Here is a 24,840-nt window from a genome sequence, read left to right as displayed (position 1 = left end):
CCTTCTTAGCATCGCATTCTGGGAAAGCACTGCAATCCACCAGAACTGGCTCACAGGCTGTCCTGCAGGGTCAGGATCCCTTAGAAGGATCATGTAAGAAATGCTGAAAGCCGGCGCCATGGCTCAATAGTCTAATCCTCCGCCTGCGGCTCTGGCACATTGAGTTCTAGTCCCGGTCCGGGCACCAGATTCCATCCCGGTTGCCCCTCTTCCAGGCCAGCTCTCTGCTGTGGCCAGGGAGTACAGTGGAGGATGGCCCAAGACCTTGGGCCCTCCACCCCATGGGAGACCAGGAGAAGCACCTGGCTCCTGCCTTCAGATCAGCGCGGTGCGCCGGCTGCGGCGGCCATTGGAGGGTGAACCAACGGCAAAGGAAGACCTTTCTCTCTGTCTCTCTCTCACTGTCTACTCTGCCAGTCAAAAAAAATTTTTTTAAGTAAAAGATAAAAAAATTAAAATAAAAAGTAAAAAATAAAAAAAATTTTTGAAAAAAAGAAGCTGAAGCCACAGTCAGGAGCCAAGAATGTTGAGCTGAATTTATGGAAAAATTTCAGGTATAAAAAAAAAAAACACCAAGGTGCTTCCTTTGGGAGGTGATAGAGAGAAAGCGTGTCTATAAAGCACCTGTAAGTACACCACTAGTTGGTTCTGCCTGGGTCCCGCAGCAAGTCGGATCAGCTCAACTTCCAGACATAGAGGCCAGTCCCATGCCATGGCCTCCTAGGTGAGGGGCTGGTCCCTTCCAGGGGCTCATGTGCAAATAACCACAGTATTAGGCAGAGTAAGAGTGGTGTCTTCTAAGGAAACGCTGTGTGGTTTCAGCCTCTGGCCTAGTGATTGAAACATCGTAAAGATGCCATCCTTCCACATCGGGCTGCCCAGGTTCAATCCCCAGCTCCACTCCTAACACCAGGTTCCTGCTGAAGCAGACCCTGACTGCTCATGCGGTCTAGTCCCTGCCACCCACATAGGAGAATTGGATTGAGATCCTGACTCAGGACTTCCAGCTTCCACTCCAGCCCCTTGGAGGACATTTGGGGAATGAACCAGCAGACAGGTACATTCTCTCTATCTCTCTCTCTATCTCTGCCTCTCAAATAAAAATTAAAAATTTTTAAATATTTATTTGAAAGGCAGAATTACAGAGAGAAGGAGAAACAGAGAGAAAGAGATCTCCCAACCACTGGTTCATTCCTCAGATGGCTGCAACATCCAGGACTGGGCCAAGACAAAGCCAGGAGTCAGGGCCGGTGCTGTGGTGTAGCAGGTAAAGCTGCTGCCTGCAGTGCCAGCATCTCATATGGGCACTGGTTTGAGTCCCGGCTGCTCCACTTCCAATCCAGCTCTCTGCTATGGCCTCGGAAAGCAGTACAAGATGGCCCAAGTCCTTGGGACTCTGCACTCACATGGGAGACCTGGAAGAAGCTCCTGGCTCCTGGCTTCAGATCGGCGCAGCTCTGGCCGTGCAGCCAAGTGGGGAGTGAACCAGTGGATGGAAGACCTCTCTCTCTCTTTCACTCTTTCTCTGCCTCTCCTCTTTGTGTGTAACTGTGACTTTCAAGTAAAATAAATAAATCTTAAAAAAAAAAAAAAAAAGCAGGAGCCTGGAACCCCATCTTGTTCTCCCACATAGTGGCAGGGCCCATGTACTTGGCCCCTCATCTGTTGCTTTCCCAGATACATTAGCAGGGAGCTGGATCAGAAATGGAGCAGCTGGGATTCGAACAAGTGCTGATACGGGATGCCAGCTTCTCAGGCAGCTACTTAATCTGTTCCACAATGCCGGCCACAAACAATTTTTTTTTTTTTTTTTGACAGGCAGAGTGGATAGTGTGAGAGAGAGAGACAGAGAGAAAGGTCTTCCTTTGCCGTTGGTTCACCCTCCAATGGCCGCTGCTGCCAGTGCGCTGCGGCCGGCGCATTGCGCTAATCCGAAGCCAGGAGCCAGGTGCTTCCTCCTGGTCTCCCATGGGGTGCAGGGCCCAAGCACTTGGGCCATCCTCCACTGCACTCCCTGGCCACAGCAGAGAGCTGGCCTGGAAGAGGGGCAACCAGGACAGAATCCGGCGCCCCAACCAGGACTGGAACCCGGTGTGCCGGCGCCACAAGGCGGAGGATTAGCCTAGTGAGCTACGGCGCTGGCCCACAAACAATTTTTAAAAGAAAAAAAGAAACACTGTGGCCAGAGTCGCTTAAGTGGGGAGGGAAGTGGCCAGCCTGGCGGGGGGTGGGGGTCATCCGGAAAAGTTTCCTGGAGGGTGTGATGCAGGGGAGGACCTGGAAGGAGGCCAGGGTGGACAGGGGAGGGCAAGGGCCCAGCTTTGGGGCACCGTTTGAGCAAAGACATGGAAGCTGGAAAGCCAAGGCTGACCCAGGGCAAGGACTCAACCAGGGATGGAAACCACAAGCAGCAGACCAAAGGCAGGTAGTGGAATTGGGGTCAAAAGGTGGGGAAGCTTGAATGCTGGGAAAAAGGTTTGTCCTAGACAGCCACTGGAGCTGGGCAGCTTTCCACTACCCCCTTCCCAATTTCCTGTAAACACGTTCTTCCACCTCTCTGAGTCTTTGCCTATGCTGTTCCCACCTCCAGAAATGCCCTTCCCTCCCTCTCTGCCCAGCAGGCTCCTAAGCATCCCTCAAGTTCCAACACAAAGTTCACTCCTATGCGCCTGTGGCTCCCGATTCTTTCCCTCTGTCTGAGTGTTCTGCTCCGCTGCGTGTCTGCGGCAGGGTCTGTAGCCCCTAGGGGCCTGAGACTGTCTCACACTACTCTGTGCTCCTGCTACCCTGCACGGGTGGACGTTGCCAGTTAACGCAGAAGGAAAGGAGAGAGGCAGCGACGGCGGGAAGCAGTTCTACTCTGGCCTCACCTGACCTGACGTGTCCCGGCTCAAACCCTCAGTCACTCCGGGCAAGGAGAACCCAGGCTCCCATGCACTGCCTCCACTGTGGGGCCTCCTCATTCTAGGTGCTCCTCTCTCTTCGCCCTGGGAGCTGTAGGCTGGGCGGGGCTCAAGGTCCCGCCAGGTGAGCCCCCCATGCCCACCTCAGAAAGTCACCCTCGAGCTGTGGTCCTGGACAGCAATGGGGTCAAGTGGAGGGCCTGAGGGGGGATCAGCACTGGAGGAGAAACTGAGGCAGGGCGGAGGAACTTGACTCAGCACCCAGGGGAAAGGGCTGAGTGGTCCAGGTAGCCTCCTAGGATCCAAAGTCCAGTGACCCCCAGTAGAGGCCCAGCCTCCAACCTCCCAGCTCTTTGGATTTCATTCAGCCCCTGGGCTGTGTCCCCCTCTCATTCTGTCCCAGGAGTCTCGTCTCCACCACACAGAAGGGGCTGCGAGGGCACCAGTGAGAAGCAACAGAATGTGAGCCCCGCCTCCCAGCCCACACACTTGTGCCTGGCCACGCCTCTGGCTTCCACACTCCAGCTTTCCCTGGGAACCTCTCCTCTCAAGAAGGTTGAAGATAGGCCCTGGGGCAGCGGTGGGTGGAGATTGGACCTCAGCCTCTCGGGAAGTGAAAGGGTTAACTCTCCCCAAGGTCCACTGAGCCAGTCTAGCCAGCTCAGCCCAGGGCGCAGTAAGTCCAGGCTTGTCCCGTCCTGGTGCTCGCTCGCTCAATGTCAATTTCCCCTTACCCTCTCCTTCCACCTCCTTCTGGGAGACACAGAAGGGAAGCTAGGGGCCTCTGGCACCAGCTATCTCTGGGGTGTCATTTAATAGGGCCAGTAATGATCGCATCCTGGTTTATTAACTCTTTCCCTCATGGCTAAGCTTGTCATCCCTAAGCTCTAGCTCTCTCTGGCTCTCTCTCTCTCTCTCTCTCTCTCTCTTTCTCTCAACAAACAGGAACAAGGCAGATGCTCAATTAGTTGCCCAGCCTCAAGCCAGGGAAGAAGTGTTGCACCAGGCCTCAGTGTGACACCTGGCACCTGCCCCCTCCCTGGAGCCAGGCAAAGTCCAGAGACATCCACCTGACTGTCAGGGCAGGCAAGCAGACGATGAATAGATAACAGACACACTTTGGACTCCCGGCAGCCCGAGAGCAGCCAGAGCGCCGCACCGGGGATCCCTGAGACCCCCGCATACCCTGCCCGGGAATGGTCTAAGACGTGGTGGGTGGGGGAGGGGACAGCGGGCCACCCGCTGCCGGAAGAAAGGGAGGTGGGCGCTTGTCCCGAGTCACTTGACCAGCATCCTCGAGGCGGCGCCTAGCCTCTCATTTATCCCTCTGGACTCTGGCGCCTCCAGGGGGTCTAAGCGGCCCCAGTCCCTGCTCCCGGCCGAGGCGTAGGTCCGGGTGCGAAGAATAGCGGAGGCCGCTGCGAGGGGAGCGGAGGCCGCTGCGAGGGGAGCGGAGGCGGTGGTTGCGCCTTAAACGGGATGCCCCTATCCCCCAGCCCCGCTGACGCCCGCTCCACGCCACCCGTGAGAGGCCCCAGGTGAGGGGCGGGGCCGCCGGCCGCCCCGCCCCTCCCTCCGCCTGTCTCTCCCCGCCCGGCCCGGTGCTGCCCGGGTCCCGCGGGCCGCTCGGTTCTAGTCCCAGGCTGGGCAGTGGAACCGGCATCGCTGGGGCTGCGGCCGGCGACGGGGAACCCCGTGGCGGGGGCTGGAGCGCGTGTAGGGGGCAACGGGACACCTGCGGATACCGGTGAGCGGCGGCGCCGGGGCTGCGCGGCCGGGGGGCGGGGCGGCGGGGGAACCAGGGGCCTGGGAACTGGGGCCCCGGGCGGAGGCCAGGCCTCCCGAGGGAGGGAGGAGTTGAGGAGTGGGCCATAGCTAAGACGCGGCCGGAGTAGAGAGGACCGGGAGGGAGACAGAGCCCTCAGGGGGCTCACTAGGAGGGCGGAGAAGGGGCCCACCTGGGCGCTGCTGTCAACCCACCTCCGCTCTCCAGGCCCTGCCTACTCAGAGGGAGGGTCCTCCGTCCAGGCGTAGGGGAAGGAGGGAGCCCAGCCTCGGCCACCCGCAGCTCCGTGTGATGTTTGGGAGACAAGGCTGGTCTCTAAGGCCCCCTACATCACTTCCCCCCCAGGAGGAGCCAGGTAAGGGGTGGGGGCAAACCTACAGGGTCTCTGTCACAAGCGGCAGGAGCACAGTGAGAGGCAATTAGGAAAGGAGGAAGGGTGGTTGTGTTTCAATGTTAAAAACTGCACTTAGGACCCTTGAATTTGAACTTCATACCGTTTTCCATTTTCCTGGAATGTTATTTTTCTTTTGCTTTTGTTCGATGATTTAAACATGAGAAAACCAAGCTTAGCTTGCAGGCTGTACAGAAAGGGGTGGCAGCCACCCGCACCCAATCTCTGGCCTCCCTGCCACTTTTCCTGGGCCATGTAAGGGACGCTGGGGTCTCTGTAGGTGCAAGGGAACCCCCCCCAACCTTGGGTATCTGGAAAGCCGGGGACCTGCCTGTGACCCTACTCCCAGCTGCCCCAGGACTCCAGCATCCTTTGCCGCCATGGCAGGAGATTGTACCCCCAACTGTGCATGCACCTGAGGAAGGGTCATATCTCCAGGGGGCTGGTGGGGCTGTACTCACCCCACCCTGTCCCCAAGTCATAGGTGACACTGCCATGCAGACCCCCAGCCAGCAAACGAGCCCTGCATCCGCCCTACACCCTCTCCCTCCCCGCACTCCCCACCGATCCAGGCTGGCCCTTGCATTCCTTTCTTTCTTCTCCTGCAGTCTCAGGAGACCCCTTTCTCCAGAGCCTGGGAGCCATGACCCTTTGGAGGTGACCCAGGAGGGCGGGATGCAGACCTGCAGTCCTCCGGATGAGGGGCCCCTGCGCGGACTGGTGGCGTCCCGCATTGAGACCTACGGGGGCCGGCTTCGGGCTGCTGCCCAGAGCCCCAGTGGCGGCTTTCATCGAGGAGGCGTCGTGCTGGTGAGTGCAGGCAGTGTCCCGTAGGTGACCTGGGTGGGGCAGGAGGGAGGACACCAGGCTGTGGAGTGGCTGTCCTGTCGCACACTCACCGGCTGCCCTATTCCTGTCCCTTCCCCTATTCTTTCCTGGGTTGCGAGGGCAGCACCTGGGTCAGGCTCCCAGGGCTTCACACCCCAGTTCCAGGCAGCTGGGGCGGGAGAGGCAGAGAGCCAAGAGGAGCCAGCCACAGGGGAGGTGCTGTCAGACAGGTCCCAGGCACGGAGTGGTCACCAAACCCCAGAGGTGGCACCTGCCCGCCCCCCCTCTCTACTTGGGCGGAGTCTGCGGGTTGCCCGCACCTGCCTCCCTCTGAGTCAGGGCAGCGAAGACCAAAGGTTCAGGGTGTCCCTACTGTTCAGCTTGGTGGGGGGGGGGGGGTCCCTGGCTGCACCTGCTCCAGCTCCTCCTGCCTGGCGGCTCAGCCTCCTAGTTCCAGGCTTCCCCTCCACCTCCGGAAGAGTTCTGCTTCCAGCTTGGGGTATGCCCTGCTGGCTGGACGGGGATTTGCCCCTCAGAGACGGGGACTGTCCCAGGCTGCGGGCAGAAGGGACAGTAGGAAGTCCGCAGGGGTAATTCAGGCCACAAGCAGATCAAGGAATGTGACCAGGCCTGCCCGGGAGGACATGCACGTCTGTGGCTTCCACCTCTCACACGGAAGAACAGCCGCTCCCAGCTCGGCCCCACACAGGCTGCTGGCTCCCAAGGAGCAGGCCACACATGTGTGAGCCTTGGTCCTCGTGTGTGAGGCAGGCTGGTCACAGAGCAGGGCAGCCGCGAAGGACCCAGGATGTGGCGTGTACCTGTGCACGCAGGACCAGTGGGCAGACCCCAGGGGTATGCACAGCCAAGCCCAGGCATGTGTGTGCCTGCACGCCTGCGGGGGAGGAGGCCCTCGATCCTGCCCCCAGGCCCTTGTGGGGAGCCAAGTAGGCATGCCCCTGCCCAGCTCAGCTTGGCCTCCCTAGCACAGCCGCTGTGACTCAGGGCAGGAGCTGCCCACACCCAGCGGGTTAGAGGGGAGAGGTGAGCCAGCCAACTGGCAGAGTGGGGGATGACGCCTCAAGCCAGGCCTGGCCCTCCCAGCTTCTCTGGTCCTTCTGGGAGGAGGGAGGCACCCCCAGAACTCACCCTGCCCCTCCCCCAGGATCCCGGTCTCCGACACCTCCAGCACTATATCCCCTTCACCAAGACTTCCGGCCTGAGCCTATCTCCCCTGAGGTTGCGAGAACCTGAGCCCCAGAAGAGATATGGAGACCATCTGGGAGCTGGCCCTCCTCTCTCCCCCAGACTCAAGGTAAGGGGTCCCTCTCCTCCCACTCCTGTGTCACAGCCCCTGCTGGGATGGCCCCTGCAGCCACTCAGTCCCAGCGAGGCCTCAGGGGATGAGCACACAGGCCAACGAGGTTTGGCCCCGCCGTGCCTCCAAGGGCTTGGGGACCCGCTGATGGACGCGTCCACACTTGGTCCACACTTTGGGCACAGTGACTGTGACCCCAGATACTGTGATAAAATGATAGGATAATTATTAATATATTTTAATAAATTTTCAGCTGTTTCTTTGAGAGACAGAATGAGAGAATTCCTATGCACTGGTTTGCTCCCCAAATGCCTGCAAGGGTTGGGGCTGGGTGTGGGTGGAAGCCAGGAGCCAGGAACTCAATCCAGGTCTTCTACATGGGTTACAGGAACCCAGCTACTTGAGGGTCTGCCTTAGCAGGAAGCTGGAGTCAGGAGCTGGGAGTGAAACACGGGCAGTCCGATGTGACACAGAGGCATCTTAAGCGGTGTCTTACGTGCTAGGCTAAATGTCCACCCCCTAAACTATTCACATTAAACTCTCAGCTTCTGGAAATGATGGTGTAATGTGAGAGCTCCATATGCTCCTTCCACCCGTGCCCAAGTCTCACATCACCTCCACCCCAGTGGGAGCCTCACCTCTGTGGTTCTGAGCCATGTTGGGGATGGAGTGAGGGTCAGGAAGATGCCTTGTCCACAGTGCTTGGGGCCTCCCCAAAACTTGTCGGTTGTAAGCTGTGCTGCTTCAAAGAGAGCATCATTCGGCATGGGCAGATGGCAGAATGCTGCCCGAGGGGCGGGCATTGTAGTACAGCAGGGTAAATTACTGCATCTGCTTAAGCCATCTGCATTGCTGTCAGAGAGGTGGTACAAGTCTGGCTGCTCCACTTCTGATCCAGCTTCCTGCTAATGCACCTGGGAAGTGGCAGATGATGCTCAAGTTCTTGGGCCCCTGCCACCCACGTGGGAGACCCAGATGGCTCAGCCCTGGCTATTTTGGCCATTTTGGGAACAAACTAATGGATGGAAAATCTCTTTATTTCTCTCACTCTCACTCACTCTCTGTCTGCCTTTCAAAAAAACAAGTACTTTTTAAAAAAAGATTTATTTATTTGAAATTCAGAGTTACACAGAGAGAGAAGGAGAAGCAGAGAGAGAGAGAGAGGTCTTCCATCCGCGGGTTCACTCCCCAACAGGCTGCAACGGCTGGAGCTATGCTGATCCAGAGCCAGGAGCTTCTTCCGTGTCTCCCACGCGGGTGTAGGGGCCCAAGGTCTTGGGCTTATGTTCTACTGCTTTCCCATGGCATAACAGAGAGCTGGTTCAGAAGAGGAGCAGCTGGGACTAGAACCTGAGCCCATATGGGATGCCGGCACTGCAGGCAGCAGCTTTACCTGCTACGCCACAGCGCCAGCCCCACAAGCACATCTTTTTTAAGACTGTTGCCTGAGACTCATGGTTCCCCTAAGTCCTGTTCTGGTCTCTACCTGAAGCTCCCTCTGAAGGGTTTCATTCTGTCCCTGGTCAGGGAGCCCAGCTCTCTGCTCAGGGATCTTGGTGTGGATGCCTCTCTAACCCTACTCCAGCACTGCCTTTTTCCCTGTAATTCCAACCAAGCCAATCCTGGTCCCCCACACCCACCTTGTCCCCAGTCACGCTTGCGGCTCGCCACCACGTACCTGACACACACACAGCCCTCTGGGAGCCAGGGGCACTGGTGCCCAGCAGGTGGCAGGACTGAGCCCCATCTCCTCTCGCCCAGGAAGTCACTCAGGCCCACGAGCTGGAGGTGAGGCTGCACACGTTCAGCATGTTTGGGATGCCCCGCCTGCCCCCTGAGGACCGGCGGCACTGGGAGATAGGAGAGGGCGGCGACAGTGGCCTGGCCATAGAGAAGTCCTGGAGGGAGCTGGTGCCTGGGCATAAGGTAGGCCTGCAATAGCGTCTGACCCCATGGCCCTACAGACCTGCACACACCCCTCACCTCTGCCCTGGAGGGGGGGGGGCGCCTGGGGAAGTGGGTTCTCCTGGAAAAAGCATTCAGAGACACCCTGATCTAAGTCCACACCCCAGCTCTGCCACTTCCCAGTGGCAGTGAGCCACTGAGTTCTGAGCCTCAGTCATCCCATATGTAAAATGGGAGCAAAACCACCTTCACGCTGGCCAGTTGGTTTGAGGATGAGAAGCCCAGGTACAGAGTGCCCAGGACCTGTGAAGTAGATCCAGAGGCACTGAACAAATGGCACCTGCCATTCTTACCATTCTTAACCTGAACCAGCACTGTCCCCACCTCAGGAGATGAGCCGAGAGCTTTGCCACCAGCAGGAAGCACTGTGGGAGCTGCTGACCACCGAGCTGATCTACGTGAGGAAGCTCAAGATCATGACAGATGTGAGCCTCCCCCTGCTACCCCCATTCTCCCAGGCCAGGAGGCCACCCGGGGAGGGAGGGGCAGGACACCAAAAATGTGCCCAGTTTCAGAGCTGTGTGGGTCTGGGGAGACAGGTAGGCAGCACTCATGTTGGTGGAAGACTTGGGGGTGACCCGGAAGGGCTAGGCAGGGGTCCCGAGAACAGGGAGGGCAGGCTCTGAGACCCTCATCTCTCTCCCTGCATCCAGCTCCTGGCCGCCGGACTGCTGAACTTGCAACGAGTGGGGCTGCTGACGGAAGTGAGTGGGAGCTCCGCGGGGAGCCTGGGCAAGGGAGTAGGGGTCGGAGAACCCTCCAGGTTGCCCAGCCTGACTTCTCATCCCTCCATTGTCTGAGACACCCCTGCCTTCCCTACTCTAGACCCCCAGGCAGGTGGCAAGCCCCCCAGTTTCCCAGGACTCAGCCCGCTGAGGCTGCCGTGCCGCCGAGGAGGAAGGGAATGCCGTCCTTGGGACACTCCTTGGCCTGTTCCTCCCCACACCTCTGCCCAAAGCCTGGGCCCTTGTGTGTGCATGGCCAGCGCTGCCCGGCAGTGACCTGCCAAAGCCACGCTGCAACTTCCTGCTCCCCCCAGGTATCGGCGGAGACCCTGTTTGGAAATGTCCCCAGCCTGATCCGAGCCCACCGCAGCTTTTGGGAGGAGGTGCTGGGGCCCACCCTAGAGGAGACGCGTGCCTCGGGCCGACCCCTGAACCCCGTCAGCCTGCAAAGTGGCTTCCTGACAGTGAGTCTTGGGGAAGGACCATGCCAGATGGGGCAGGACTGGGAGAGACCCGAGGGGTCTGTCTGCAGGGTGTGCCTATGGGACTCAGACCCCTTAGGGCACAGCTCCTACCCCAAAACACCAGCTCACCTCCCGCCTGGCATTCTGCAACTTGGCTGGCTGTCGCAAGGCTTCCCTGGTCTTCTGGAAGCTATTATGAGATGCAAATGCAGCCATCCACGAGCAGAGTTCTGCCTCAACACCCCTCAACCACAAAATCTGAATTCTTGGACACACAGCTAGGGACAAGCAGAGAGCCCAAGGGAGTGACCCTCATGATGCCTGAGAGTGGGGATCACTGGCTACAGGAGCACCTAGGACTTGGAGAAGAGGAGCACAGAGAGTGGAGGTTAAGAGACAGCAGAGGGCCTGGGGTCCAACTTCCTCCCTGGTTCTACCCAGCCTGGAAAGTGTGGGCCCTGCAGGAAGCTGTGGCTGTTGGGTGCAGAGGGAGTTCCAGTTCCCCTGGACCATGGCACCTCCTCCCACAGGAGTGGGGTTTCTGGGCAGCCCTCAGGTCACTCCTGCCCCTCCCCGGGGTGAAATGGGACCTATGGTGTCCTGCAAATGATCCGGCTGAATTATTGATGGTGGGAGAGTCGGTCCTGGGCTGCAGGGCACAGCAGACACTGTGACGGACAGAGCTCAGGGAGCAGCAGTGGGTCTGCCTGTCTCAACCTCAGGCTCCTGCTTGGAATCCACAGACAGAGACCTGGTGTGAGAGTGAGCGGGGAGTGGGGGGTGGGGATGGGCAGGAGCTGGAACAAGGGCCCAGGGGGGCTCTCACACCCAGCTGCCATGCCCCGCAGCCAGAGCCTGTGATCATGCCCTTCCCTTGTCCACTCCCACCCCATCTCCCCCTCCAGTTTGGCCAGCGGTTCCAGCCCTATGTCCGTTACTGCCTGCGAGTGAAGCAGACCATGGCTTACGCCCGGGAGCAGCAAGACACTAACCCTCTCTTCCATGCCTTTGTGCAGGTGGGAGAGGGGCACCAGGGGAAGGGGCAGGGGTGCAATTATATGGCCAGGTCTTCCCCAGTCTCCAGTGGGGGTCCGAGGCTGAGTTTACCCCACCAGGGTGAAGCAGGAGGGAGCCTGCAGACTCCTGAGCCCCGCCCCCTCTCGCCCAGCAGTGGTGTGAAAAGCACAAGAGCTCAGGGAGGCAGATGCTGGGGGACTTGCTCATCAAACCTCACCAGCGCATCACCAAGTACCCCCTGCTGCTCCAGGCTGTGCTGAAGAGGAGCCCTGAAGCTCAAACCCAGGAGGCCCTGGGTGCCATGGTAGGTGCCCAGCAGGGTTGGGACCCTGGGAAGCTGGAGGCTATGGAATGGAACCTGATCTCCGGGGATTCTTGAGGGCTTCTTGCATCACGTGGCATTGACCCACCCCACCTGATGTGGCACGCTGCCGTGTCATCGGCTGGGTGGGAGGTATGAGGTTGGGAGCTGAACTGTACCCCCTTCTGCACCTGCTCCGAGATTGCAGCTGTGGAGTCTTTCCTGCGACACATCAACGGGCAGGTCCGCCAGGGTGAGGAGCAGGAGAGCTTGCTGGCTGTGGCCCAGCGCATCGGGCCCTACGAGGTGCTGGAGCCATCCAGTGACGAGGTGGAGAAGGTGAGAGAGGGCAGAAGGGCGGTCCCCAGAATGCAGATGAAGGAGAGGCTGGAGGGGAAGGGGCAGAGGTCAGGGCACTCTAAACTTGAGTGCCACCAATGAGATATGCCATCCTTCTTTCCCAGTGGTGAGGGCCCAAGGGGCAGGGTTCAAGAGTAGAAAGGAATTCAGAAGAAATGGGTAGATGCCTGGACACATGCAGTCTACCAACATTGAGCCATGAAGATATAGAAAACCTAAACAAACCAATAACCAAGATGGAGACTGTATCAGTAATAAAGTCCTTCTCAATAAAGCAAAGTCTGGGAGTGATTAGCTTCACTGCTGAGTCCTACCAGATATTTAAAGAACTAATTCCAATTCTTCTCAAGCTATTCAAAATGATTGAAAGGGAGGGAATCCTCCCAAACTCCCTCTATGAAGTCAGCATCACCTTAATTCCAAAACCAGAAAAAGAACAAAGAGAATTATAGACCAATAGATCTATGAACATAGGTGCAAAAATCCTCAACAAAATACTAGCTAATCAAATCCAACAACACGTCAGAAAGATCATCCACCCAGACCAAGTGGGATTCATACCTGGTATGCAGGGATGGTTCAACATATGCAAATCATAAATGTGATACATCACATTAACAAACTGAAGAGTAAAACCCATATAATTATCTCAATAGATGCAGAGAAAGCATTTGATAAAATACAACATCCTTTCATGATAAAAACTTTAAGCAAATTAGGTATAGAAGGAACATTCCTTTAAAAAAAAAAAGATATATTTATTTGAAAGTCAGAGTTACACAGAGAGAGGAGAGCCAGAGAGACAGAGCGGTCTTCCATCTGATGGTTCACTCCCTAAATGGCCACAACAGCCAGAGCTGAACCAATCCGAAGCCAGGAGCCAGGAGCTTCTTTTAGGTTTCCCACAGCGGTGCAGGGGTTCAAGGAGTTGGGCCATCTTCTACTGCTTTCCCAGGCCATAGCAGAGAGATGAATGGGAAGTGGAGCAGCCAGGTCTCGAACCAGCGCCCATATGGGATGCTGGTGCTTCAGGCCAGGGTGCTAACCCACTGCACAACAGTGCTGGCCCTGGAACATTCCCTAACACGAGGCAATTAATGACAAATCCACAGCCAACATTATATTGAATGGAGAAAAGTTGGAAGTATTTCCACTAAGATCCAGAACCAGACAATGTTGCCAACTCTCATCGTTGCTATTTAATATAGTTCTGGAAGTTTTAGCCAGAATCATTAGGCAAGAAAAAGGAATCAAAGGGATACAGATTGGAAAGGAGGAAGTCAAATTATCCTTGTTTGCAGATGATATGATCCTACATATAGGGAAGCCAAAAAACTCTATGCAGACTATTGGAACTTATAAGAGAGTTTGGTAAAGTTGCCTTTGTATACATATACAATGCCATGGCTGAGAAAGAACTAATAAGATCAGTCCCATTCATAGTAGCTACAAAATATTTAAATACCTTGTAAGAAACTTATCCAAAGATGTGAAAGATCTCTGTGTTGAAAATTACAAAACATTAAAGAAAGAAATAGAATAAGACAAAAAGAAAAGAAAAAATCTTCCATTATCATGGATTGGAAGAATTGATATCATCAAAATATCCATACTACCCAACGTAATTTACAGATTCAGTGTGATCCCCATCTAAATACCAATGGTATCCTTCTCAGAGCTAGAAAAATGAAGCTAAAATTCATATGGCTCCACAAGAGTTCCCAAATAGATAGAAAAATATTAAACAACAAAAATGAAGTCAGAGGCATCATAATACCAGATTTTAAGACACACTACAGGGCAGTTATAATCAAAACAGTCTGGTACTGGCACAAAAATAGACATGTGGACCAATAGAACAGAATAGAAACCCCAGAAGTTAATCTACACATCTACAACCTACTAATCTTTATGAGCTAAAATCAATTCCCATAGAAAGGATAGTTTCTCCAACAAATGGTTCCAGGGAAATTGGATCTTCACATGCAGAAGCATGAACCAAGACCCCTACCTTACATGTTATACTAGAATCAACTCTAAACGGATCAAGGATCTAAATCTACCACCTGATACCATCAAATTACTAGAGGAAAACATAGGGGAAACTTGCGAGACATTGGCATAGGCAAAGACTTCTTGGAAAAGACCCCAGAAGCACAGACAACCAAAGCACAAATAGCAAATGAGAATACATCAAGATAAGAAGCTTCTGCACTGCAGAGGAAACACTCAGCAAAGTGAAGAGGCAACTGACAGAATGGGAGAAAATATTTGCAGACTATGCAACTGATAAAGGATTAACTTCCATAATCTATAAAGAGCTCAAAAAACTCAACAACAGCAAAACAAACAATCCAGTCAAGAAAGGGCAAAGGACATGAGCAGTCATTTTTCAAAGGATGAAATTCAGATGGCCAACAGACACATGAAAAAAAATGCTCAGGATCTCTAGCCAACAGGGAAATGCAAATCAAAACCACAATGAGATTTCACATCACCCTAGTTAGAATGGCTATAATCCAAAAATCAATACATGCTGGCAAGGATGTGGGGGAAAGGTACCCTAATACACTGTTGGTGGGAATGTAAAATAGTACAACCATTATGAAAACAGTATGGGGATTCCCCAGAAATCTGAAAATAGACCTACCATATGCCCCAGCTGTCCCACTCTTGTGAACTTACCCAAAGGAAATGAAATCAGCATATGAAAGAGTTATCTGTACCCCCATGTTTATTGCAGCTCAATTCACAATAGCTAAGATATGGAATCAACCCAGATATCCATCAACTGAAGACTGGATAAAGAAAATGTGGTATATGTACACCATAGAATACTACTCAGCTGTTAAAATATAATGAAATCTGTATTTTGCAACAACATGGATGAAATTGGAAACCATTATCCTTAGTGAAATAAGCCAGTCCCCAAAAGACAAATAACACATGTTTTCCCTGATCTGTAGTAACTAACAGAGTACTCAAAATGTGAGTATAGGAGTGAAGTTAACATTTTTATATTTGATTATTGCTTACAGCCCTTGTCTATGCTCTTGACGATCAGTAGTTTTTCTTCTTACTACTTATTGAATTCTTTACTTAGTGAGGATTAAGCTTGTGATTATGAAAGAAACTGAAAGTATGCCATTGTAAAAAAAGAAAAGGAGAAGGAGGGAGGGTGGGAACATGGGCAGGAGGGAGGTGGGGTGGGAAGTATCATTATGCTCTTTAATCTGTATATATGAAATGCATAAAATTTGTTCTCCTTGTATAAATAATGTTTTTGAAAAAGGTAAAAAGAAGGCACTGGGATGCTCCCTGCAGCTCCAAGTGCAATGTGGGACAGTGGGGGAGGGAAGGATAAGATGCTGGTGGCAGAACAAAGGAGCCACCCTTGGCTGGGATGCAGAGGAAGCCCGCCCGTGCCCTGATCCCCTTCCCTCTGTGGCCCTCAGAGCCTTCGTCCATTCTCGACCCTGGACTTGACATCCCCCATACAGGGGGTAGGACCTGAGCACACCAGGCAGCTGCTGCTTGAGGGACCAGTGCGTGTGAAGGAAGGCCGAGAAGGCAAGGTGAGGGGCATGGCGGGGGCAGGGTGGGGAGAGAGAGGTGGTCCCAGCTAAACTCTCGCTGTTTGCATGGCCCTGAGCCAGCCACTTCCCCTGCCTGTAAAGCAGAGATGAGACCACACCGACACTAGCATCCTACGCTCTGCACCCGGCCCTTCCGTGCATGCATGCGTTCTGGTCCCAGGCCAGCCCTTCGCTTCCCTTCCCTCCAGCCGACCCTGCCTCTTTTTCCTACGCAGCTGGATGTGTACCTGTTCCTCTTCTCCGATACACTCCTGGTGACCAAGCCTCAGCGCAAAGCGGACAAAGCCAAGGTCATCCGCCCTCCACTCATGCTGGAGAAGCTTGTGTGCCGGCCACTGCGAGACCCCAGTATGTCTGTCCTGGGCGGGGGGAACCTCTTCCTTCTGCCTTCCTCTTGGTGAGGAGTAGGAGGGAGCTCAGGCCCGGGGCTCAGATAAGGCCCTGCCCTTGAAGCAAACTTTCTGGTTCCCCAGGCAGCTTCTTGGCCATCCACCTCACAGAATTCCAGTGTGTCTCTAATGCCCTCGTTGTGCACTGCGCCTGTCCAACAACTTGTGCCCGATGGCTGCAGAAGATCCAGCAGGCCCAGGTATAGGGAAGCCAGGCGTGGCAGGGGTGGGCTGCGGCCCCTGGGTCTCGGAGAAGGGAGAGCTCAGGGGAAGAGGAGGTGACAGAGGTGTAGGTGGAGGCAGGTCAGATTGGAGCAGCAGTCCCTGAAGTGTGCCCTCCAGAGGGAGACCGGGCCTTGACCATCTGTAGAGGGGTGTAGAAAAGCCCATGGCCATCTCCCATGCTAGCCACTGGGAAGGCCAATGCATGGTATCCTGAAAGTCTGCATTCCCTGGACTAATAACTTCCAGGCTTCATTTTCCACTCCCAGACATTCCTGGGTACAGGTACTGGTGCAAGGGGGCCAGGGAATCAGACAAGAAGAAAATGTCATTCCTGCCTTCCAGGACTATGCACTGTGACCTGGTTAGAGTGATTAGTATGCAAATAATAGAAGCAAGCATCCAGAGTGGACCTGGGACAGGGCGGGGAGTGATGCATCGTCTCTGGGGAAGAGGACAGAACGGGAGGAGGGCAGGCTGAGGAGGTGATGTCTGGACACTGCGGGCAGGGTGGGGTGGATTCCAAACGTGCGGCGGCCAGGAACCTGAAACGTGCTGTGTGGTGAGCGGCAGGAGTGGCTAGGACAAGGGCAGGCTCTGCCACATGGGTGCCATCTCCGGGCGCCGTGTTAAGGAGCTTGAACTTTGTCCTGTACGTGACATGGAGACAGTAAAGCTGTTGAGCAGAGACCCAAGGGTGATAAAAGCAGGAGGAGATCAAAAGAGGAGAGATCCAGACAGAGCTGGACTCCATCCTGCCACAAACTTGGTGGCTCTAATACAACAGAAACTTATTGTCGAAGTTTTGGAGGTCGCAAGTTCAAAACCAAGGTGTGGCCAGAGCCCAGCTTCCTCCCAAGGTTCTTCCCAGCCTCTGGTGGCTCCAGGCCTCCGTTGGCTTGCGGGGGCGTCACTCCCAGCTCTGGCTCCGTCTTCCTGCAGGCTTCCTGTCTATATGTCTCTGTGCAAATCTCCCTCTGATTTCTCTTATGAAGACACAGTCATTAGATTTGGAGTCCTCTGTAAATCCAGAAAAAATCTCATCTTGAGATCCTTAATTTAGGATCTGTGCACATCTGCAGAGACCCTTTTCCCAAATAAGGTTGAATTCACAGGTTTAGGGGGTTAGGACTTAGACATATTTGGGGGAAGCCATGATTCCATCCAGTGCAAAAAACTGAATGGTCAAAAAAGAGTGAAGATTTGAGTTGGACTTTTTAAAAAAAAAAAAAATGTGATAGTCTTGTTTACAATCTATTTTTTATTTATTTGAAAGACAGAGTGATAGAGAGAAAGAGATCTTCCATCTACTGTTTCACTCCCCCAAATGTCTGCGACAGCCAGGAGCGTGGAACTCCACCTGCCCCTGCCCCTGCCCCCAACACCCACCCTGAGGAGCACTGTGACACTGAGGTGGTAGGAGAGAGCGGTGGGGGAGACGTCCCAGGGGCTTTTGGAAATAGGAAACAGGCCTGGAGTTCCGGTGAGAATTAAGGATGACAGATGGAGCCTGGGGTCTGCTGGGCTGCCACTTCCTCAGGTACCCGGAGGAGGCAGCAACAGACTCCAGGAAGCCACATGTTGAGGGCAGGAGAGGGAGAGGCACATGGCCCTCCGGGTGAAGGTAGCCTCCGTGTGCCTGCTGAGCCCACTCCCACAATCCCCACCGTCTGCATGGCCGGGGTCTCCTCTCAGCCAGCTTCTCCTGGAGTGAAACTCTCTCCTCCAGGCTGCACTGCCTGGCTGCGGCTGCGGGAGAGCCAGAGGACAAAACCGGAGCCAGCGTCAGCATTCAGAGAGCCGCTGCATCCCGGGACAGCAGGCGGGGTAGGAGGCCACTTCCAGAAATTTTTTTTTTTTTTTTTTTGACAGGCAGAGTGGACAGAGAGAGAGAGACAGAGAGAAAGGTCTTCCTTTGCCATTGGTTCACCCTCCAGTGGCCGCTGCGGCCAGAGCACTGCGGCCGGCGCACCGCGCTGATCCGATGGCAGGAGCCAGGAGCCAGGTGCTTTTCCTGGTCTCCCATGGGGTGCAGGGCCCAAGCACTTGGGGCATCCTCCACTGCACTCCCTGGCCACAGCAGAGAGCTGGCCTCACTTCCAGAATTTTTTCCCCTTCCCCTAGTGCCCAGTCACCTGACACCCTCCACCCTCCCCAACCATGCCATCCTCCACTTTCTCGCTTTAGAACCCCAGGGGCCACTAAGAATTGCTGGTATTTTATAAGCAAAATAGTGCAGCCCCTACCCCACCCCAGGCTCCCTCCAGGCTGGTAGAAGGAAAGTCACTTCCAATACACATCCACACTGGACACCAAGGCTCCTGCCTCCCTTAGCTAAACAAACAAGCCTGGAACTCTGAGATTCGTCTTCCTGCTATTGTCTCACAGCAGATTCCTAGGGAATCCTTGCTACCACCGCCTTAGTGTTGAGGATGTCTTTGCTCTGTTTCCGAGAACTCTCCCCAGGGCTCAGACTGGTGTTTTTTCCCTCCCCTGGCGGAAATGTCCATGCAGATTTATTCCTAGTGGGTCTGGAGCCCAGCCAAGGTGGCTTGTGCTTGGAGGAGAAACAAGCTTTCAATCCCGGAGAGACCGAGGCGTGGGGAATGCCCACGTTGCGGGGCTGGGAAGAGGGGAAGGATGAAAGGAAGGCGACCGGAAGCACTGTGGGAGAGGAGACCGAAAGCTGGGCTGACTGCAGAGCGCCAGGGCAAGAGGCAGGGCTGCAGGGCCGGGGGCCCGCCTCGCCCCCACCTGTGTTCTTGGCTGAGCTCCCTCACTGCTCTCAGCCTGGCCCGGTCTGGGGGACTCCAGTGACAATGGGAGCCGCCACGTGGAATAGATGGGAGAACTCAGTTCATTAGAGACCTGGCCCACAGCCACCTTGCCTTTTTTTTTTTTTAAGCATTCTATTTTTAAAAAAGATTTTTATTTATTTATTTATTTATTTGAAAGGTAGAGTTATAGACAGTGAGAGGGAGAGTCAGAGAGAAAGGTCTTCCATCCGCTGGTTCACTCCCCAAATGGCTGCAATGGCCAGAGCTACGCCGATCCGAAGCCAGGAGCCAGGAGCTTTTTCCAGGTCTCCCACGCGGGTGCAGGGGCCCAAGGACTTGGGCCATCTTCTACTGCTTTCCCAGGCCACAGCAGAGAGGTGGATCAGAAGAGGAGCAGCCAGGACTAGAACCGGCGCCCATATGGGATGCCAGCGCCACAGGCGGAGGATTAACCTACTGCGCTACGGTGCTGGTCCCTAAACATTCTATTTTATTTATTTCTTTGAAAGGCAGAAAGAGAAAGAGAGACAGAGTTCTCCCATCTGCTGGTCACACTCAAATACCATCAGCAGTAGGGCTCAGTCAGGCCCACGCTAGGAGCCTGAAACTCAATCCAGGTCTTGCACGTGAGTGGCAGGGACCCATCACCCGCTCCCTCCCAGGGAACCCATTCGCAGGAAGTTGGAATCAGGAGCTGAAGGGAGGTGGGACTCCAGTACGGGATGCAAGCAGTGTCTCGCAGTGGCTGGTGGCGCCTGGGCTGGGGAACGCACCAGCATCTGTAGCTCGGAAGTGGCCGATCACTTGCGGTGCAGTGTTGGCGCTCCGGGAGGGGAGCAGGTGAGCCCAGCAGCACCTCTGGGCAGCAGAGGCAGGAGGCGTAAACTGCCCGCTGGCACAGAGGGAGAAGAGCCCCCAGCTTGGCAAGGGTGTCGCGTGCTGGTTCAAGCACCCGTTTCCTCTTTCTCCCTCCCTGACTCCCTCCCCATGAGTCTCCTCTTACCCAGGCTGAGAAGCAGCCCCCACCCCCTCCCCAGGACTGGTGGAGAGGCTGTGGGGAGCAGCTGCCTCCCCTGACGCTCAAGGCTCCCCCAAGGAGGAGGACACGGAGCCGGCTGCGTGGAGGCTGGCACTGGGCGCTCCTAGCAGAAACCCCCTTTTCCTGTCAGTTCTTTCCTCCCACACAACACCCCTCTACTGGGCAGCCCAAACATAAACTTGAACTTGAATCATGCACGGCAGAAGGGCACCTCAGCAAGACAAGCAAGCCACCCTGCTCTGCCGTCCTCTCTGGCGCCCCACACCGAGCCAGGATCCCATCCCCTGCCCTGGCCCAGAGCCAGTCACAGGAGACTGTGCAGTTCATCCTGCTGCGTCACTCTGGGCTGAGTGACTGCACAGAGGAGACATCAGCCCGATGTCCCAGTGCCATCCTTGCTCTGCACCCCCGTGTGCCTCTGCCCTAACGCGGTCCTCAGTGTCTCCGGAGAGGCTCTGGGGAACTCCAAGTGCTAGACTTGGAGTCGCTGACTTCTAGAAGCTGGGAGATATTAAAGATATTTACCATCTAGTGCAGCAGGGGCACCAGCCAAGGAGAACAGAGTGTCCCGGGCCCTTGGCTGTGCCCAGGTTAACCCTTTACTCGCCTGGGCATGGTGGGGGTCCCTGGGGACCCAGGCAGCAGCATTTCCTTTCCAGCACGGAAAGACTTCAATATTCTAACAATGATAGGGCCGCCCCCGCGAGCACTGAGCAGTGCATCCCACAGCCGCTGGCGCCGGGCTGCTGCCTGGGACCTCTCCCCCGGTTCCACCGCCTTCCCTCCACTCCCCAGGCTGACGTCCTCTTTACCCTTGAAGGCTGCCCTTGGAGAGCAGAGCACTCACTGAACTAGAAGTCCACTTGTGGGCCCCCCCAGCTCGGCTTCCATTTGCCTGTAGGACTGGGAGACGGTCACTTCATCTCTCCAAGTCTAGTTTTCTCATCTGCAAAATGAGCTAATAGCCATGCCCCCCCCCCCCACTCTGCAGACAAAGGGCCTTGTATCTGCTTTGTAAACCACTTCTCAGTGTCACTATTTGGCTCTGATGGCACCTGCTGAAAGGTTGAGGGAAGTGGTAGGTGTTTGGCACAGCAGCTCAGACAGACTTGGGATGCCCGCATCCCATATCAAAGTGCCCGGTTCGAGTCCTGCCTCTGCTTCTGATTCCAGCTTCCTGCTGTTACGCACCATGGGAGGCAGCAGGTGATGGCCCCAGTACTTGGTCCACGTCACCTGTGTAGGAGATAGGGATTGAGTTCTCAGCTCCTGGCTACTACAGCTTTCTCTCTCTCTCTCTCTCTCTCTCTCTCTCTCTCTCTTTCTCTTTCTCTTTCTCTCTCTGCCTTTCAAATAAATAAAAATATTTTTTAAAATGTTGGGGCTGGCATCATGGCCCGGTGGATGATGGTGGAGCCAGCGACACTGGCCTCCAGTGTCAGAGCACTGTCTCAAGTCCCAGCTGCTCCACGTCCCATCCAGCTCCCTGCTGATGCGGCTGGGAAGGGAGCAGAAGATGGTCCACGTGCTCAGGCCCCTGCACCCGTGTGGGAGACCCGGATGGACTTCCTGGCTCCTGGCTTCAGCCTGCCCCAGCCCTGGCTGTTGTGGCCATTTGGAGAATGAACCAGCGATGGAAGTGTCCTCTCCCTCTCCTCCCTCTCCCTCTCTCTCTCTCCCTCTCTCCATCCCCATCACTCTGCCTTTCAAAAAAAAAAAATCTTTTAAAATGTTGAGGGACGGGCCGGCGCCGCGGCTCACTAGGCTAATCCTCCGCCTTGCGGCGCCGGCACACCGGGTTCTAGTCCCGGTTGGGGCGCCGGATTCTGTCCCGGTTGCCCCTCTTCCAGGCCAGCTCTCTGCTGTGGCCCGGGAGTGCAGTGGAGGATGGCCCAGGTGCTTGGGCCCTGCACCCCATGGGAGACCAGGAAAAGCACCTGGCTCCTGGCTCCTGCCATCGGATCAGCGCGGTGCGCCGGCCGCAGCGCGCCGGCCGCGGCGGCCATTGGAGGGTGAACCAATGGCAAAGGAAGACCTTTCTCTCTGTCTCTCTCTCTCTCACTGTCCACTCTGCCTGTCAAAAAAAATAAATTAAAAAAAAAATAAAATAAAATGTTGAGGGACGAAGACAGTGTGTGTCCTCTCCTCAGAGCACAGTCTCCCTTTCAACCCTCTGAGGGACAGCAGAGTCCACAACCCAGGACAAAGCCTGCCCGGTGTCAGGGCAGAAGCCTGGAACCCCAGAGAGGGACGGGCCTAGTACCATTCAGAGCTCTCAGACCACCATCACTACCAATCAGGGAGGGCTTCCTGGAGGAGGGGGCAGACATGCTAGAGGACTTGCCAAGGAGGCATGAGAGGCAGGAAGACCTGTACAGGTAGGAAAACAGGCACCCCGCTCTTCTCGCTCACCCCCACCAGAGAGTTTGGTGCCACCAAATATTAGCACACCCCACTGTACGCACCCCTTCTGCAGCTACTTAACCTAAGAGTCTCTGTTTCTCGGGAGTAAACTGGAGGTGACACTGTCTCCTCGCAGGATTGTGAGGAAGACTAAGCAAGGTCATGGGTGGAGTGCCTGGCAGGCACCAAGCGATCAATACGTAAGGAAAGCGTTCCCTCCCTCCCCAGGCCAGCCTACAGAAGCTGAAGGCAGAGGAGTACGTGCAGCAGAAGAGGGAGCTCCTGGCCCTCTACCGGGACGGGGACCAGGACACCAGGCCCTCCACGCCGTCCCTGGAGGGCTCTCAGAGCAGTGCAGAGGGAAGGTAGGAGCCACGTGGGCACCCCGAGGCAGGGGGGTTGGGAGGAGGAACCCCACAGGCAGAGGGTGGCACACAGCATGGGGGGCACAGAGGGGGTAGAGGAACACGGACAGCAGGCTGGCCCCCGCTGTGAGAAGGGGTGCTTGCTGCCATGTATAAGTCAGCCAGCCTGGGGCTGGCACAGGGTAGAGGATGCCAGAGCGTGGCCCGTAGAGCTCTGGGACAGATGAGGGTGCAGGCTCCAGGGTGAAGGCGGGTGTGGGTTTGCAGACATCGGAGATGCTAGGACCCAGCCAAGTCCAGAGACCCAGAACATGAGGGGTTCATCCAGGGTAAGACAGGGCCCCTCACCATGGGATAAGCTCAGGAGAGCACAGGGCCACTGGGCAAATACCACCTACTTGGTACAAGGCCTTGGACCAGTGCTTATGGATAAAGCTGCTGAGAAGCCTGTCTGAGCTTACAGTTGACCCAGGGTGAGCACAGAGCAGGTGGATGTGTTAAAGGAGTAAGTGGAGGAGAGGCCGGCGCCGCAGCTCACTAGGCTAATCCTCCGCCTTGCGGCGCCGGCACACCGGGTTCTAGTCCCGGTTGGGGCGCCGGATTCTGTCCCGGTTGCCCCTCTTCCAGGCCAGTTCTCTGCTGTGGCCAGGGAGTGCAGTGGAGGATGGCCCAAGTGCTTGGGCCCTGCACCCCATGGGAGACCAGGAGAAGCACCTGGCTCCTGCCTTCGGATCAGTGCAGTGCGCCAGCCGCAGCACGCCAGCCGTGGCGGCCATTGGAGGGTGAACCAACGGCAAAGGAAGACCTTTCTTTCTGTCTCTCTCTCTCTCACTGTCCACTCTGCCTGTCAAAAAAATAAATAAATAAATAAGTGGAGGAGAGCTCGCAGCTGGATGCCGTGCTCAACGGAGACCTCCTGGGCTTGCACTTGGCTCCTGAGCATGCGACCCTGACCACCTGCTGTTCCCTGCAGGACCTCTGAGTTCTCAGCCGTCATCCCCCAGCTGGTGGTGACGGAAGACACGGATGAGGATGCCCCCTCCGTTCCCGACGATGCCTCGGACTCAGGCTACGGCACTTTGATCCCAAGCTCCCCCAAGGGACCCCACTCTCCGCTCAACCGCCTGCGCTCCAGGGCCTTCCGACGAGATCCCCGCCTCACCTTCTCCACCCTGGAACTCAGAGATGTTCCCCTGCGGCCCCAGCCGCCTGACCCCAAAGCTGCTCAACGCCGAAGCGCCCCCGAGCTGCCGGAAGACATCCAAACAGGAGTCAGCCATCCGGGGACGGACCCGCGCCCCTGGTCGCAGGAGGAAAATGGGGTCTCGGTGGGCGAGAACGTGGTGGCGGAAACCCTGCACAGGGCCCGGCTTCGTGGCCAGCTCTGCCCCTCCCCTTCCCACACGGACTCGGCCGGGGAAAGCCCCTGGGAGTCCTCTGCCGACGAGGAAGAAGAGGGGCCTCCGTTCTCTGGGCCAGCCCGCAGGCCGTGCGTCCGGCCACTCAGCGCTGAGGACATGCTCCGACAGATCCGGGAGGAACTGGCCACGCAAAGGATCGAGGGAGCTACAGAGCCCGGGGACGGCAAGCCTCGGAAGCTGACCCGCGCCCAGCTGCAGAGGATGCGGGGTCCGCAAGTCATACAGTTGGACACGCCCTTGTCCACTTCGTAAGTGCTGAAGGGGAGCTGGCGGGGGGGGGGCGGGGGGGACAGACGGGGGGCGGGGCCTCTTCCACACCCCTGGACCCTCGCCTACTGGCCACCTCCTTTCTTTTCAGAGAGGTGTGAGCATCGGGGAGGAAGGCTCTCCCGGAGAGTGCTGGTCACCCCTGCCCCCACACTACCTCAAGGACCACACTTCCCGGCACCTGCCTTCTGCTGCGAGGACTCTGGCCATCTGGCCATCAGGAACTGTAGATTTATGTACCACAGACACCCCTGCGCCCCCCCTAAAGTTGTGCATAAAAACGGCTGCGTGGGTGGCATTGCT

The 24,840-nt window shown here is 56.0% G+C and overlaps 1 protein-coding gene across 4 annotated transcripts; it reads left to right on the top strand.

Annotated features, from left to right (window-relative positions):
* The first annotated feature begins 4,445 nt into the window (after positions 1–4,445).
* PLEKHG6 (pleckstrin homology and RhoGEF domain containing G6) lies at positions 4,446–24,820 on the top strand. 4 transcript variants are annotated; one of them, XM_017343395.3, is made up of 17 exons: positions 4,463–4,650; positions 4,897–5,044; positions 5,689–5,890; positions 7,074–7,223; positions 8,988–9,152; positions 9,521–9,616; positions 9,845–9,895; positions 10,231–10,380; positions 11,286–11,396; positions 11,552–11,701; positions 11,900–12,037; positions 15,514–15,633; positions 15,870–16,002; positions 16,128–16,243; positions 22,713–22,849; positions 23,823–24,518; positions 24,629–24,820. In XM_017343395.3, exons 3-17 carry the CDS (start codon positions 5,756–5,758, stop codon positions 24,636–24,638), a joined length of 2,358 nt encoding a protein of 785 aa, XP_017198884.2. In that variant the 5' UTR covers positions 4,463–4,650; positions 4,897–5,044; positions 5,689–5,755; the 3' UTR covers positions 24,639–24,820. The 4 variants fall into 4 exon arrangements, with proteins under 4 accessions (XP_051706154.2, XP_069905440.1, XP_017198884.2 ...); XM_002712866.5 differs by lacking the exon at positions 4,897–5,044 and having other exon boundaries at positions 4,474–4,650; XM_070049339.1 differs by lacking the exons at positions 4,897–5,044; positions 10,231–10,380 and having other exon boundaries at positions 4,462–4,650.
* The last annotated feature ends 20 nt before the right edge of the window (positions 24,821–24,840 follow it).

This window comes from Oryctolagus cuniculus, chromosome 9 (assembly GCF_964237555.1).
Source record: "Oryctolagus cuniculus chromosome 9, mOryCun1.1, whole genome shotgun sequence".
NCBI classification, from domain to species: domain Eukaryota; kingdom Metazoa; phylum Chordata; class Mammalia; order Lagomorpha; family Leporidae; genus Oryctolagus; species Oryctolagus cuniculus.
The sequence above is the reverse complement of the archived record's forward strand: the minus strand, read 5'-3'. Positions and strand labels throughout refer to the sequence as shown.

Bases quoted from the DNA above. Each gene is read 5' to 3' on its own strand.
- PLEKHG6 (XM_017343395.3), top strand. From the start codon at position 5,756: ATGCAGACCTGCAGTCCTCCGGATGAGGGGCCCCTGCGCGGACTGGTG. The intron at 9,617-9,844 runs GTGAGCCTCCCC...CCCTGCATCCAG, and splicing joins AGCTCAAGATCATGACAGAT to CTCCTGGCCGCCGGACTGCT. The intron at 22,850-23,822 runs GTAGGAGCCACG...TGTTCCCTGCAG, and splicing joins CAGAGCAGTGCAGAGGGAAG to GACCTCTGAGTTCTCAGCCG.